This window comes from Canis lupus, chromosome 2 (assembly GCF_048164855.1).
Source record: "Canis lupus baileyi chromosome 2, mCanLup2.hap1, whole genome shotgun sequence".
Classification (NCBI taxonomy): Eukaryota; Metazoa; Chordata; class Mammalia; order Carnivora; family Canidae; genus Canis; species Canis lupus.
The window spans coordinates 18,603,374-18,620,528 of record NC_132839.1 but is presented as its reverse complement, the minus strand read 5'-3'; the positions used below and the strand labels follow the sequence as shown (position 1 = coordinate 18,620,528).

Genomic DNA, 17,155 nt, shown 5'->3' with positions numbered 1-17,155 from the left:
ATGAAATAGTTAAGTGGCTTGTTTAAGTATTTATATCCTTACCTAATGTGTGTCCATAATTAGGCAGTTGGGTTAAGAGTCTAAGATTCAGAAGATAGATCTGGGCCAGAGATGTTAGAATTTAATGGGTTCTTAGAAATGCTTTTGTCCAACCCCATTTTTGTTTTGTTTTGTTTGGCTTAAAGCAAAGAAATTTTTGTTTTACAATTGTGGAGGCTATAAGTCTAAAATCAAGGTGTCAGTAGGGGCATGGTCCCTCTAAAACCTGGAGACAAGTAGACTTTTTTGCCTTTCCTAGTTTCTGGTGTCCTCAGGAATTCCTTGGCTTGTAGCAGCAAACTACAATTACCCTGTTTCTGAATAAGGCTGCCTTTGGGGCACTGGGCAATCCCATTATTTTATAAATGAAGAAAGTTAATCTTGGCAGCATGTATTCATAGAGTACTTTATTGTTTACATAGCACTTTATATCATCTCATTTATTCTTTACAACTTATCTGAGGAGTTATTATCTCCATATATGTCATTGAGAAGTCTAAGACAGAGGTCAACATTTTTAAGGCTTCCTACTACTTTGAACCTACTACAGTGAACCCTTCTGCAGAAGATTAAAGTGACTTACAAACAATGGCAGGTAAAGATATTGCACGAGCAGGGACAGAGATTTGGCTGGTTTTGCAAGGTCCTTTGCTTCATGGCCTTTTTATCATAAAGTTTTAGTGAAATTGCTGAGTAGAACAAGGGAAAAATAATGGAACTTGTTAACCTACTCTTGAGACCAAGTAACCTCACCTCTAATTCATGGGACATGTCTAATAGAAGGCTCAGCCTGCATAGCTACTTTCCCATTGGCGAAAAGAGGTAAGAGGTGTATTTTAATCTCCTCAGCAGTTTTGGCATAATAACATAAACTGGGTGGCTTATAAACAATAGCCATTTATTTGTTTCCAGATCTAGATGCTGGGAAGTCCAAGATCAAGATGCTGGCCTATTTGTTTCTGGGGAAGATCTGCTTCCTGGTTCATAGATGCCATATTCTTCCTGTGTCCTTACATATTGGAGAGTGCAAAGATACTCTCTTGCAAGATTCTTTTATTAGGACACTAATCCCATTCATGAAGGCTCCACCTTCATGACCTAATCACTTTCTAAAGGTCTCACCTTCAAATACTATCACAATGGGTGTTACGACTTAACATATGAATTTGGGGACAGGCAGGGCAGGGGAACTACACAATTCAATCTGTAGCGAGGTAGAGACAAGTACAGAAGCTTTCTTCCTCAAGAGTAGAAGACTCAGCTGGCATTCTCGTCTCTGTGATCCAAGGTGAAGACATGAGGGGAGGGGAGTTCTTCCCTATAACAATGTCTCTAAATTACAGAATCGGATACTTAACTTCCATATCTAGAATACAGAATGACATATCTTTAAACCCAATTCTTAAAGGGAAAGGAATAACTCTTTAAAATTATTATAACCAGTAACTGTGGGCTTTTTGTCCCTGAAAACCTTAAAAATAGGAAAGACCTCATAGGCAAAGGGAAGAACTGGGGAATCCTATGAGGATTGTTTCTGCCCAGTGATGATGCTAAGATTGTGGAATATTGTGTTGAGATTTACAAGTATACTATAAACACTGTAGTTGCTTAGATTCTTTACTATTTTAAGTGGCTTCCAGTGGAGAAAAATTTGTCCTGTGTGAATAATCTGGAATTTCTAAAATTGTTTCATTTTCTTTGAATATTAGCAGCCCTATTGTAGTATTTCAATTTAAAACTCTTGAACTCATCCAATCAAGAACCATTGACTTTTGCATGTAAACTAGAATCTATTTTACCCAATAGTAGTGCTGATTTTTATTTTCTTAAAAAAATCATATTTTGGTTCAGATATGTTGAAGAGTCTCCCTAAGAAAAAAAATGGAAGCATCTATACAAAGAAGCAGATTAAGAGCATCTTTGAAAAGCTCATATCATTTAGTACTAATTTACTTGAAGAAGCAACTATAAACTTCTGAAATTCACGCAGACTCAGTGTGACTACCGTGTCAGAGAGAAATTTATACAATATCTTAGTGAGAAAACATCTTTATTGGGAGCTATTAGAGACTCTTCTAGCCTGATTATATGTGTTAAGTCTAATAATGATTTAACAATTCTAATCTTAGTCACAAGTAAGTGACCATGATATATCAGCAAGTTCTTATATCTTTTGAATCATCAAAGGACATTTGAAATACAGTATCTCTTGCCACTCCTCTTCTTTTTAGGAAGAAGAAAATACATTCCATAACAGTTAGCCTCAGCTAGGGTTCATTACTGGTTCATTGCATATTTCCCCACTGTTTTTTAGATACTAATTTTACTAGAAACAATTGTCCTTAAATAGTAAAACTGTCATTATGCTATATGTGAGTTTAGGAAAACTATCAAAATTAACTTGGCTCTGTTAGATTTCAAGCACTTAGTTACTATATAATGAAAGGCAAGGGATGTTAGAGAAAATTAAAAATGCACCCCAAACTGATATTGTAATTTGTAAGGCTACAAAATGATACTCTTATGAAATATGTGATGCTAAAATACTGAAGTAAGAAAGAATTGTTGATAGATTTTTTGAGGCTATTAAAACTATTAAAAATGCAACTAATCAGTTTCAGAGTCTGAGGAACTGCTAAAATTGGTATGATGCCAGAAAGAGCATGCCTTTTCTAAAAAGTTCTTTTGGTAAGAATTAAGCAAGTAAATAGAGGCATTAAATTTTTAGTGTAGAGTCTGAAGCTTTGGTAGGCAAAATAACTACTGGAGGAATTTATACAAATTCAAGATTTTGGCTTAATTTCCTCCCTCCTTCCAGAGATTCAGATTCTCTAGGTCTAGAGTGGGGCCTGGAATCCAGCCTTTTAAAAAATGAAGCATCCTTGCATTATCACAATGCAAGTGGACATGGGACTGCTTTAGTATTGATTAAAAGTCAATTTCTTGGCAATTTGGATAAATCTCAATATCATAGTATTGATAAAAAGAATCCAGTTTGAAATTAGTATGTGCTGTATTATACCTTTTTATAAGTTCAAAACAAGCACAATTGACTTGTATCCTGTTAGAAGGCAGAATAGTGATTATCTTTCCTGAGGGACTGTGGATATAAAGGGCATGAGGGGACCCTCTGGGTGTTGGTAATATTTTATTTCTTTTTTTTTTTAAAATATTTTATTTCTTGAAATGTGCTGATACTATAAGTGTTTTTATTTGTGAGCAGTGTACCTTCTATATGTATGTTACACTTCAGTTAAACACCAGTTAATTGCCTGAGTGCCTGTAGTCTTACATACAAGAATCTCAGAATATACACTTTCTTCTGAAAGACAAGTCAATATTTTTAAATAGCTGGACCACCAGCCATGGTCTGTGATCAATTAGATATAATAATAATGCAAACAATAAATTTAGAACTAATGCAATTGGCTGACTAAACTAAACTTGACTTAAAAAATCCAGTGTTACAGTATTTTTTAATTTATGGCCCTGGTATTTTTTAATTTAAAGTTGAGTATATTAAAAAAAAACTGGTTAAAAGAAAGATTCCACCAACTATTGAAAGTGATGCCCTTGTAAGTGCATTGTTATTTTATTGCTTTTCAAGATATTTTTCTTTGCAACATATGTGATGTTGTGGTCATTTTTCTTTGCTGTGCATGCAGCTATGATTTTCTTTGAATTTTCTAGTTTTTTTATTAGAAAAGAGGAATTATAAAGTTTTTATGAAGTCAAATACATTTTCTGATCCTTTCATTTGTTCCTCCTATTTTCCTTTGCACCTTTAACATGAGAATTGTCTTCCTCATCAAACATCTATCAAGGATTCTCATCTCTTTAGTCTCTATCATGTCATCCTTTTTATTTGTTTACCTATAGATGTCAGGCACAGTTTAAATCTTTTACATGTTCAGTGGGACATCCTGACTCCATTCCTGCAGCATTTGTTGAACTTCTCCCATACGCTTGTTTCCTTGTGGAGATGTCTATGTAAGGTTTACAGAGATGCATGTGGATCATGTCTTTAGGGCCACATACCAGAGAAGTCTGGAAATGCAAAGCTGAGGAGCAAGCTGCAATGCTCTGCTTAAAAAGTCATCTAGGCTACCAGGAAACTTGAGAGGAAAGGGTGTGAAAGGTTAGGCAGAAAGAAGCAGAAGCCAGAGAAGGTTGATTAGAAAGGAAAGCATTTCTTAAGTGGGAAAACTGGAGAAACTGAACATGTTCAGCCTGAAGAAGACAGAATGAATGGGTACATAATAACTACTTTCAAATATTTTGAGAATGTTATGTAGAAGATGCATTAATTTTTTCTGCTGCTAAGAACATTGATTAGAAACATTGAAAATTCATGGTAGAATAATTTTGATCCAATATGAGAAGGTTTTTCTTGAAATTAGAAGCATTTAACTGTGAGGAGTGATCTCTGTGGTGGTTAAGTGCCCCACTACTGGAAGAAGTAAGACATTATTTAGATTACGAGTAGTGAGCAATGTTGTGGAGGGAGTTATTTAATAAAAGGCTGAACTATATGCATTTGTGTCCTTTCCAATCCTTAGATTCTGTGATTCCATGAGGAATAGTACAGATGTAGTTATTAATGAAAAGCAATCATAATCACCCCATTCACACCTACTCTCATTCTCTCCACAAAAAATTAATCTGACTAAATCATTTACAAGAGGAATCTGATTAACCTCTGTAATTTAATGTGATATGAACAATACTATTCAAGGTAGAATTTAAAAGATAAAGAGACAATAAGCAATGACAAGATTAATATTTTTGATTGAAATGTCACAAATAGAAGATAGTATATTCCACTGTAATCATGAATGGTTTTTAAACATTTGATTATAAATGTAAATATTCCCTCAAACACACCATGTACTCATGATGAAGCTTCAATAATTGTATTATTTTGATTTACCAAAATTATCAGCACAAATGACTCAGTAGTACTAAAAGAAATTTTAAAGGAGTTATATAAACTAATTTAAGATTCATATTGGTTGAGACAAAATTTTTCCATAAGAATTCATTGGGGATGGTTATTTTTATGTTGTTCTGATCACAAAGCATGTGTTAATTTTCTTTTGTGTTCAGAATATTGTATTTGGTGTAGATATTTATGATGCTAGTGGGAATTTTAGTCCTCAATTTGTGTTAAGCTGAGTCTTCACTAAGAGGAAGGCATAAAGGATCTATAATTGTAAAGGCAGTCAGTGGTAAATTGTGGAAAAAAAATTTCCATTAAGAGGGACCAGCAAAGCCCAATAGAATAGAGTGTATAAATTTCCAAGTAATTCCCTTGATTTGATTTGACAAGGAATAAGTATTTGTAAATAGAGCTTGCAGAAATCAAGTAGGTTTATTATTAAGATGATCTTGCCCTTATTCCTTTTCCCATATGATAGTATTTGAGTTATTAAAACAAATACCAGGGACCAGGGCTAATCCTAGAAATATTGAGAAACTGGTCATAATTGGTTCAGTTCCACCCTCCTCTCTCTACATTTTTTTGAGGAGCTAGGGGCCCAATATCATAGCTATTTAATGTGTAGATAAGCCAGTCTTGTGACCCATGTTTTGAACCCATTCCCCCAGTTACCTGTAGTTTTATTTCCTCAGAAACCTCTCTGAAACTGGATGATAAATTAGTTCATGTGAAGATACTAAGATGTCCCAGGTACCACTTCTGGTCTGGTGATGAAATTCTAAAATAGATCTTACATCAATTCGTATATTTTTAGACTTGCAGAAGAGGTAATCTTATTTCAAATACTAATTTCATAGATGAGGAACTTCAGGACAGGGAGCTTAAATAAGTCAACCTAAATAATCTTTCTGATTTTCTTTGAAGACATTGTCTCCTGATACTCCTGGTAGTCATAGACATGTAAACCTTTTGGACTCTAAGATGATACTATATGTTCACAATCGAGGAAATTTTTTAAAAGTAAAACAAAATATGAGGATATATATAGTCATCTACCATACTGATGGAAATTTATGTTGTTACAGATGTCTTGAAAGCAATTGAAAACTATTAAAAGAAAAACTGTGTATACCTCTGAATTGTAGTCCCCGTTTATAGTGATCCAGCCATAGAAATGAAAGCTTTAGTATGTAAGCACCTACTAGCTATTTATCATAGCATTTATTTATAGTGACAAGAATCTAGAGACAAATTGAATGCTTTTGATAGGAAAATAGTTTAAATAATCCAACAAATATTAAGCATAACTATATGTCAATAATTACTTTAGATACTTGGAATATGTTAGTGTACATACAAACAGTTGAGAATGGAGCTTACATTACAGGATGGGGGAGGAAAACCTAAGAGATCATATAGTATGACATAAGTAGGTATATAATATGATTAAATGAGATAGTAGTGATGAGGTTTGACAAATTAGCATCTTATGGTGGCTTATTTGAGAAGGTGAGAGACTCCTAACTCTGGGAAATGAACAAGGGGTGGTAGAAAGGGAGGTGGGTGGGGGATGGGGGTGACTGGGTGACGGGCACCGAGGGGGGCACTTGATGGGATGAGCACTGGATGTTATGCTATATGTTGGCAATTGAACAACAATAAAAAAAAAGAAAAAAGAGAAAAAAAAAGAGAAGGTGACATGTTAGCAAGGAATTGAAAGGAATTATTTGAAAAATATTCTAGACAGAGGGATCAAGTAGAGCAAATACCCTGAGGAAGAAATATCTCTGATCAGTTTTGTGGGAGGAAGTGCTATGAACAAGTCGAAGACTAGGAGATTTATCAAGCATCACAGTAGAAGATGACACTAGACATGAGACCGAGTAGTGTTGCCAATGGAGTGAGGAGGTCTGGAGAGCTAGGTCCTAGAGTTGCATCCTGGAGTACTCAAGTATTAAGAATCTGGGGAGAAGTCTAGGGACTAGTAAAGAAACCCGGATAAGAGCAAGCAGTGAGGTAGAAGGGAGAACCAAACCAAGTGAAGAAGAAGGAAAACTTGGGGAAAAAAAAGTGAAGAGAATCTAACAAATAATTGATAAATAGGGTTAAATATCATTGATAGGTTAAGTAGGTTAGGGACTGATAATTGATTATTGATGTAATGATGTGGAGGTCCGTGGTAACCTAAATGAGAGCAATTTTAGAGAAGATATGGGGGTCAAAGTCTGATGAGAATGAATCTGTCTTAGGTAGTTTGGGCTGCTCTAACAAAGTACTATAAACTGCGTTTCTTAAACAACAAACTTGTTTTTCATAGTTCTGGAGGCTGGAAGTTTGGGATCAGGGTGCCAGTAGGTTAGGGTTTTTGATGAGGGCCCTCTTCTTGGTTTATAGACAGCCATCTTACTGTATCCTCACATGGCAGAAAGAGCTAACTAGCTCTTTGGCCTCTTATTATAAGGATGCTAATACCATTCACAAAGACTCCACCCTTATGACATAATTATATCCCAAAGATTCCACCTTCAAGTACCATTGCATTGGGATTAGGGTTTTAACATATGAATTTTGGGGGAACACCAGTATTCAGTTCATTGCATTCTGCCCTTGTGCACCCCCCTCATTCATGTCCTCAATACCAAATACATATATTACATTTCCGCACCTCCAAAATTTTAACTCATGGCAGTACCAGCTCTAAAGTCTAATATCCAAAGTCATTTAAATATCTAAATCAGACATGAATGAGACTTGAGGTATGATTCATCCTGAAGCAAATTGCTTTCCAGCAGTGAACCTGAGAAACCAAATGTGTTACATGCTTTCAAAACACAGTGGTGGGCCAGGCATAAGATAGACAATTCCATTCCAAAAGGGAGAAATAGGAAAGAAGGAGGGGTGATGGGTCCCCAGCAAGTCCAAAATCTGGCCAGACAAGGTCCAGGAGATTTTAAGGCTTGAGAATAATCTCCTTTCACTTGATACTTTTGCCTTCTGAATCCACTAGGGTAGCAGCCCTGCTTTTTGGACCTGTTACAGTGAAGGTCTTGCCCCAGCACTCTGCCAGGCAGGGTCCCTAGACCTCTGCTGAGCAGCTCTGCCCTACTACTTTGAGTCGAGCCCTGTCCTCATGGCTTTGGGCAGAGGTCATCTGGCCTGTTGAAAGTGAGGTGATGGTCCCTACTTTTGTAACTGAGGAGGCACCCCTGATCTCTGAATCACCTTCAGGGTCATTATTCCTTTGTTTTGAAGAATAGTGTCAGTTTGCAGCTGAACAGCTCTGTGGTTCTGTCCCATAATATTTGAGAAGTCTGACAATTTTCATTCCTCCCCATCTCCTTCTCATTCATTTCAATTAAATATATTAAGAGATCTATATTTACTGATTGATAGAGATATTTAGGATATTTTAAGAATTAAAACATGCATATTTGTGGTATTTAATGATTCTATTTTGGTATAAATAATGAAATAAAAAAACCAAAACTTCTAACATCACGTATATGCTGATATATGTACATATCTATTTATGTATGTCTGTGAACAGAAAGAAATATATGAAAGTTGTCTCACTGTTAGTGCCAGTCACTTATTATGGTAAAGGGAAATGAGAGCATTAATGGGGACATGGACATTGTTGGGACGGGATATTGCTTAGCTTTGTCTACAATCATTTTTGTATTAATCATTTTGCTTGCCTCAAAGAGCATGCATTAGAATTAAAATTTGAAATCCATTTAGAGATAAAGTTAAGCCAAAGAGTTAATCAGTTATCACAGATTTGAGAAATTATTTTATAATCCCTATCAAGGATTCCAGCATGTAATTGAGAACTTTGAGTAAAACTGAACACTAACAAAATGATTCTTAAATTAGAAGTTTAAATAAGAAAACAAGTAGTTTCATATTTGTAACTACTCAACCTGAATTGACCCAGAAGGAAATGAATGCATGTTCTCTCTTCAATGAGGGAGATGTAGGGGCTGAACTAATTGCCTTCTGCTCAATTCATCTTGAGACATCACAAAGGGAAAGCCACCAGCATGAAGAATTCTAGTACAGTTGTAGATTTCTTGCCCATGGACTTTGGAGACTGAACTATCACAAAATTATCCATAGGAAGACTCACTTTAAAAAACTATTAGATTTGCTTACTATTTAAGAATATATTGTCTATTTGTTACTCTTCCTGAGTACTAATGAGGAAAAAGATCTTCTCAAGATTTCAGGATCTGTGATTGCATTACACATCCAGATCTAAAAGAATTTTAGAAAATGTACCATTTACCTAACCTAGATAGAGCCATCCATTTACATGGGTGTACAGTGATCAGGGTCTAGAGGTTGTCAGCTTTCTTTAAGTGCGTTTAGGGGACTGACAGGTAACTGAGTCACAAAGGTAGGTTGAAGAAAATGGAGTGGCAATGTCTGTCATCTTGGAGCATACATATTCATTCAAATCTATTTTAAAATACTGTGAAAGCTGAATAAGGCATTATAGACTTGGCTAAATTGTTCAAATTTTTTTGTTTTAATAGCTCACGTGGTATTTTTACCAAGGTGTTATTGATATTTTTGGTGGACACTTCTTCCTTGTAAAGGAATGTCCTACATATTGCAAGATGGTTATCATTGTGCACCCCCTCCAACCCCTGCAACAAAACATACATAGCACTCCACCTCTGTCCCTACTCTCCCACCCCTGAATATTATAACAACCACTTTCCTCCATGTTTTAATGTGTCTACTAGGAGGAGAGTTTGACCCTGGGTTATGTGCCCAACATTAGGTTTAGGGAATAGTGTTATTTTTTAGTAATATGTGTTGTTTTACCTAGATCAAACTCAAAATGTTGGACAAATAATTTAATTTTGCTTTTGCTGTTGGGGTCTGTGACACTCAGTGACATTTTGTGACTCATCTTTCAAGAGACTTTACCTTTTTTTTTTTTTTTTATAAAAGTCCATCAAAATGTTAAAGTTTAGGATGCCTGGGTAGCTCAGTCAATTGTGTCTGACTCTTGATTTTGGCTCAGGTCATGATGTCAGGGTTGTGAGATCAAGCCCCACATTGGGCTCTGTGCTTAGCAGAGAGTCGGCTTGAGATTCTCTCTCCCTCTCCTTCTGATCCTCCTTCTTTCTTTCTCAAATAAATAAATAAATCTTTTAAAAGATGTTAAAGTTTATTACTTTAGTGAAATATTAATTATATATGTATATTTCTTATATATTTGAAAATGTTCCAATAATTCATTAAGGGTTGATGGATTTTCCCTCAGGCATTCAAAAAAACTTATTATTATTATTTTTAAAAAGCTTATAAATCAAAGAACTGTTTTAAGAATAGGAAGTGAACTAAATCTATGACCTTTCTGGCACAGGCTTTACTCCCATCAACAGAGTTGTACACTTATGATACTATGTAAATAATAAATAACTGTGGGTGACAAATCTAGAGGGAGAAAAAAGCAAGAGGTGAGACATCTACAGTCTTGCTGTGCATTATCTTCAGCACATTTGTTGCATTGTGGTTTTTTGAGGACCAGGCTTCCAGAGTGTTGCTTGCTAATGGATACTAGCTAGAAGGTGAGAAATCTTCTTGTCATTTACTGTGGTCAGAGAAGAAAAAGATATGTGTTGAATGGTTAGGCACATGTCCAGTAGTCAACTGACTGCCTAATGCATGATTTATCAGAAGGAGTTGAACCTTCCTCACTGGACAGAACTTGGTTTCAAGCATGTGTTCATACTAGTTCTGAACCAAAAGGTAGGTGGCAGGAGAGGGTATCCTGGGATGAGGAAAGAGTATGCCTTTGGATTCAGCAAAGACCTGTGTTTAAATATCAGTTATGTTAGTTACTTTTTACATGTTATGTTATTTACTATTTACATTTACTTTGGGAAAGTAATATTTCCATGCTGTGTTTTTTTCATGTATTTCTCCCCCATGTCTTAGGAGAATCAGTGGAGATAATGTCTGCAGAATGTTCACTTTTTTCCAGTCTTTCTTTTCTTTGTCTCTTTCCCTTCTGTTTCTTTCCTTTTCCTTCAATTTCCTTCCAAACTTTACATGTTAAATTCATTAAATTCACTGTAATGCATTTCTATATAAGGAACAAAGTTAATAATGGAACTACAAATGATTTTAAATGATTTTCCACATCGACTTTTATATTTTTTAGATATATTAAAATAAATACATGGCAGTGTGTCTTTGTAGCACTATGGAAGTTTACTCAGTTCTTTGGACTACTAGGTCCCTAGGTTACCTTAATTTCTTAGCATCAATTGCTTCATGTCACTGGACATATTGATGCAATAAGTTTCTTGAGTTTCTGTAGCAATCATAATAATTTGTGCAGGGCCATATATAATAACCACTAACAAATAGTTTGTGCAGGGCCATATATAATAGCTGTTAACAAATAGTGACTTGATGGGTGAGTGTAAAAAGAAATAGAAAGGAAACTTAAAACCTTTCCTCTTCTTGAGCCTGCTATCCAGATGTTCTGCAGGAAAAAATTCTATTGTTTGTACTTTGCCTTGGGGTCCCTCAGATATCCTGGAACTCTTGTTCCAGGTTTACTATTACCTTTCTGTTTTATTACTGATTTTGGAAGTTTTGGAGATATTTAGCTTTGAGTCTTTGAGATCGCATTAGATTTTGTTAGACCCATATTGTGCTCTTTAAGTTACAAGATGAATGTTGAATTATCACAGTACCTAAAAAGCAATGAAATTCTGAAAAGGAAATTTCAAATCTGCTTCTTACTATAAATGCAATGGTAAAGCAAATGATGACAAATACACATATGTATGTATATTTTACATATAAACTTTTACACTGAAGTTAAGGCAACCTATTTTCCATAATAATACTTTTAAAAATAAATGTATCAAGAGCAAGTCAGTGTTGCTAAAAGATTTAAGTGGCAAAGAGAAAGTATATAGTAAAGGGAGAAGGTTCTAGAATATTACTGACTTAACATAAGAAAAAACTTATTCCATTCCATTTTAAATAGGCATCATATTTTATGTAAGAAATATGAATCTTATTCTATCACTGTAGATTGATATTTCACATATTTGAGTTTGATGTGTATGTATTTTTGCCTTAAATAATACCATGCATTCTGTCCCTACTGTCTCTATCTCTATTCATCCAGGATTGGCAGGTGGAGCATCATGCAGTACTATATTTTAAACTAGGTGCTTATATTATGAGTAATAGTACTTCCTGAAATTGTATGCCTTTTAAAAATAAAATGAACTATAATTTTGCTTGTCCTTTTAACAAATGTGTTTTATGTTTTAATTATGAAATATTTGCTGAAATTTAGGAAAGTTCTTTATTTTTTATTTTTTATTTATGATAGTCACACAGAGAGAGAGAGAGAGGCAGAGACATAGGCAGAGGGAGAAGCAGGCTCCATGCACCGGGAGCCCGATGTGGGATTCGATCCCGGGTCTCCAGGATCACGCCCTGGGCCAAAGGCAGGCGCCAAACCGCTGCGCCACCCAGGGATCCCTTAGGAAAATTCTTAATGCTTGGAATCAAGTTGACTTGGAAGGTAGAGAAGAACAAATTTTAATAATTGCAGCAAAAGAAATTTTATCTATTTGTAGCAATAAGTTATACCTGACAACATGCTTGCTGCCCCATATCAGGCTAAGGGTGCCATTCATGAATAAGTCATGCCCTGTTCATGTTTATTTTTCATGAAGTACATGCAAGTTTTATAGAAAAATCAAGTAATGTGCATCTTTTAAGAACCTACAATATGAAAAGGGCAAGCTCCAATATTAGGTGGTGTCTATATCTGTATAGTAAAATTTTCAAGCTCTTTCCTATGCTAGGAAAGCAGCATTCAATTTGCTTTAATACAACAACTTTATTAAGCTTTCTTTTTTAATATAGTAGCTTTGTTTATTTTAAATAAAAATAAATTCTTAATTTTAATTCTGAATAGACTTTATTATTTAGAGAAGTTTTAGGTTCACAGAAAAATTGAAGAGGGAGTACAGAGATTTTCCACGTATCCTCTGTTTCCACACATGTACAGCTTCCTCCTTTCTCAACATCCCCCACCAGAATGGTGCATTTGTTATCATTTATGAACCTGTGTTGATATATTATAATAAATTAAAGACTATATTTTATATTAGTGTTAACTCTCAACCTAAAAAATCAATATATATAACATTTTTCTAGATTTCAATGTGTGTATCACCTGTTTATTTGAACCTAGATATTTTAAAATTTTCCTGGAATTTTCTTCTTTGACTTGTGGGTTATTTAGAAGTGTGTTGCTAAATTTGCAAATATTTAGAGATTATTTCTGATAAGTTTCTGTTTATTTTTGGTTCAATTATACTATGATTGTATTAGTTTCCTATGGCTGCTATGTAATAAATTAAAACAAACATAATGGCTGAAAACTTCACAAATTTATTATATTTAGTAGTTTAGTGGTTGAGAATTATAAAATGGGTCTTACAGAGTGAAATGGATGAATGGATAACGAAGATGTGATATATATAGATATATATCAATAGCCATACACCAAAGGAATATTTGTATATGTATGTAAACTCTATGAGACTGCGGTTTATCGGTGATCCGAAGAAAAAGGTGAACGGTAGATTGGTGCCAGAAGACAGTTGCGTCACCGACGCTCAAAGGGCCCAGATGGAGAGCTCCCCCAAGCCTTACTGTGTGGGAAAGAAGTTCTACGTGCCCCTGGAAAGACTCGTTGTTTTTCCAAAGGTGAACCGCTTGGTTGATAGTGTGGAGCGGCTGCGCAGCCTCCTTTCCGAGGCGCTGAAGCTGAACAGGGACCAGAGTGCCCTCCAGGTGGACTTGCAGGATCACTCCTGGCGACCGTGCTTTCCTACTGAAGCCGCGGACCTTAATGATAGGCTTAGCTCGAAAATTGTACGTTTAGGCAACTTAGTTTTGAATTTCCCTACCCTTGCGTGTTTTCATATGATTTTTGGGGGTGGTGTAGGGTTCATGTTCACACGTTTCTGTTGTACCCGTGTTAAATGACTTAAATTTATAAAGCAAACCATGAAATAAAACTTTTCCACTGGGAAAAAAATCATATGTGATTTTTTACATGTACATATATCCATGTAATGACATATATATGATTATTTATTATTCAGCTGTAAAAAAGAATGAAATCTTGGCATTTGCAAAGACCTGGATGGAGCTAGAGAGTATAATGCTGAGTGAAATAAGTCAGTCAGAGAAAGACAAATAACATATGATTTTTCTCACATGTAGAATTTAGGAAGCAAAACAAATAAGCATAGCTGGGGAAAAAAAGAGACAAACCAAGAAACAGACTCTTAATTACAGAGAACAAACTGATGGTTACCAGGTGGGTGGGAGGGTGGGTTAAATATGTGATGGTGATTAAGGAGTGCACTTGTGATGAGCACTGAGTGATGTATGGAAGTGTTGAATCACCATGTTGTATGCCAAAACTAATATTACACTGTATGTTAACTATATTGGAATTAAAAAATTAATAAAAAAATTACTCCACCCCCCTAGACTACTTGTATTGATGTTACTTGAAGGAAGGTTTATACATAGTGTAGTTTCAAGCATTAAGCACATGACTCTTTTTTTTTTTTTACAGCTTGCATCTTTATTGAGCAAATACTACTAAAGTAGCTAAAATACATTGGGTATTTGTGAATACATCAGTAAAGATGGCATTGTTACGAAAGCCTGCATTTTCAGCAGTGCTCAACTGCAGCTCTACATAAATGACAAATATGCAGAGTACTGTTTTCTTCCTCTACTTACACAGCTGTTATACCTGTTCTAACAAAGAAGGGAGGAGGAAAATGAACATGAAACAGAAGAGGAACAGGGCAGAACAAAGCCTTCTCTGTCAAAGGAAGAGCTAAAAGACAGTCATATAAAAATTCATGTGAGCTTTCAGACTGGCTAATACAACAACAATCCCTGAGTAGACAGTATTATCTGATTTTATTTTTGTTTATCTACTTCATTGGGAGCAAGGACAAAAATGTAAAATCTACACCCTGCTTACCAAAACTGTCAAGAGTGCTCTGTCTCTAAAAAAAAAAAAAAAAAAAAAAAAAATTATAGACTTTTTTTTTCAACTTACTTTTTAGGAAAAGTGTAATTTTCATATTTCTACTCAGATGCCAGTGTTTGGGTTTTTTCCTGAAGGGGTTTATTTTAAAAGTTTGCCCCTTTCCTCCCAAATAACCTTTGAAACAGAAAGAGCCAAAGAGACATCTAAAAATGCTTGCCAAATGATTGCTTATCTTTCTTTAAGGTAGGCAGGTGAGGCTACTGAAAAGAAGAGATATGGAAAGTAAATTAGAGTTTTGTGATTGCTCCTGCTACAGGGACTGCAACTCCATGAGTGCAAGCTGATGAAACATGAGTCTCTTTGAGATGGTGTTCACTCAACCTATCATGCTGAAGAAGAAAGCCACACTGAAGACATGAGGAAAACAAGTCAAGCCAGTCTAGAGAACAACATTCAGGAAACAGAGTACCAACATCTCCTTAAAATGTAGAAATAAAGAATAACTCCATCAGAGCTCCCTGGCCAAGGAGCATGTTGAAAGTCCAAAGTAGCACCATTCATCAGTGTCTCGGGTCCTAGGAGTGTATCTCAGTCACTTACGGTGAGGAATCAAGGAGTTTCAACTACTTCTACACATCAAAAGAGTACATGGATAAAATATATACAGACAATTGATGAACGTAAACCACTTGGCTTGTTACATCGAAATGAAAAAAAAAAGGCGGGGGGGGACTCTTGACTCCTCCAAGAAGCAGTTGGGAACTGTGCGAGTGGAAAAGCCGGAGTGGACCGGTTGTGTGAGAGCAGAGGGGGTTTGAGTTGTGGAAGACATCATGGTTGAGAACCAGGCCTGAAGGCCCACCTGTAAAGGTTATAAACATGAATTCATAGTGTGAAATTCTGGGCATTTTCACCTGAATCAGAAAGATTAAAAACTAATTTGATGATTATTTGTCCACTGTAAATTCTCTAAAGCAAGGCTCAGAGTCACATAGTTCCTTCTTATACTTGATTTACACAGAAAAAATCTCATGTATGATACCATGACCTCGTCAGTACACATACACCATATAGAGATGTTACAATTAAAAAGAGTAGAGGTGACTGACACCTGGGGAGTGGAGTTCATTGCCACCAAGTGGAGTCAGGGAAGTATCCTCAATCTCCTCACTCTTCTTGAGTTCACTTCCTTTGGGACAGGAAATTTTCCCTTAGGGAGCATTCCCTCCATTTCCATATTTGGAAATAGTTCTTGACTGATGCAGACAGAGAGCTCTGGGTAGTAAACCATTTTGAGAATCATTAAGAGTCTTGGCTTTGCACCCTCCCTCTCTTCAGTCCAGGGAGATCAACAGACAAAAGCTCCACTCCCTCTTCACTCTCTCCTCTTTACACCTGAAACACAAATATAGATGAAAGAGGGCATCATGCTAGAAAACTGGGCTGGTGGGGATGGCAGTGATGGTGGATGGAGGCACATGACTCTTTCCATATGTTTCTACACATAAGTTTTAAAACAGTTATATTTAATGAAAGAAGACATTATTTGAAGGATTTTTTTTAAAGATTTTATTTATTTATTCATAGACACAGAGAGAAAGAGGCACAGACACAGGCAGAGGGAGAAGCAGGCTCCATGCAGGAAGCCTGATGTGGGACTCCATCCTGGGACCCCAGGATCACACCCCAGGCTGCAGGCAGCGCCAAACCGCTGCGCCACCAGGACTGCCCTATTTGAAGGATTTTTTAAGAAAAGATTTTATTTATTTATTTGTGAGAGACACAGAGATAGGCAGAGACACAGGAAGAGGGAGAAGCAGGCTTCCTGGAAGAAACCCGGTGAGGGACTTGATCCGGACCCGGGATCACACTCTGAGCCAAAAGCAGAAGCTCAACCAGTGAGCCACCCAGGCATCCCTGAAGGGTGTTTTATACACAGTGTAGTTCTAAGAAGTTAAATTCATGGCTTGTCCAGTATGCTTCTACACATAAATTTACCAACACATATCTTAATGAAAGGATATATTACTGGAAAGACATATTGTACACACTGTTATTTCAAAAAAAAAATCAAGATGACACAGTAAAGCTGCATTTTT

The 17,155-nt window shown here is 35.9% G+C and overlaps 1 protein-coding gene and 1 long non-coding RNA gene across 23 annotated transcripts in view; one reads left to right on the top strand and one right to left on the bottom strand.

Moving 5' to 3' along the window:
• The window catches only part of LOC140613213 (uncharacterized), a 541,366-nt gene that overhangs the window by 177,638 nt on the left and 346,573 nt on the right, over positions 1 to 17,155 (top strand). The window contains exons 7-8 of one of the 22 annotated variants that reach the window (XR_012014425.1): positions 14,628 to 14,924; positions 15,373 to 15,657. The exons of 20 other annotated variants lie outside the window; for them this stretch is intronic. This is a non-coding gene — a long non-coding RNA (uncharacterized lncRNA). The remainder of the gene's footprint in view (positions 1 to 14,627; positions 14,925 to 15,372; positions 15,658 to 17,155) is intronic. One more of the 22 variants, XR_012014404.1, reaches the window with a different exon arrangement.
• NREP (neuronal regeneration related protein) lies at positions 16,016 to 16,347 on the bottom strand. Its single transcript, XM_072791766.1, is given in 2 exon segments — positions 16,016 to 16,236; positions 16,239 to 16,347. Coding segments are annotated over 2 exon segments (204 nt in total). The 3' UTR covers positions 16,016 to 16,141.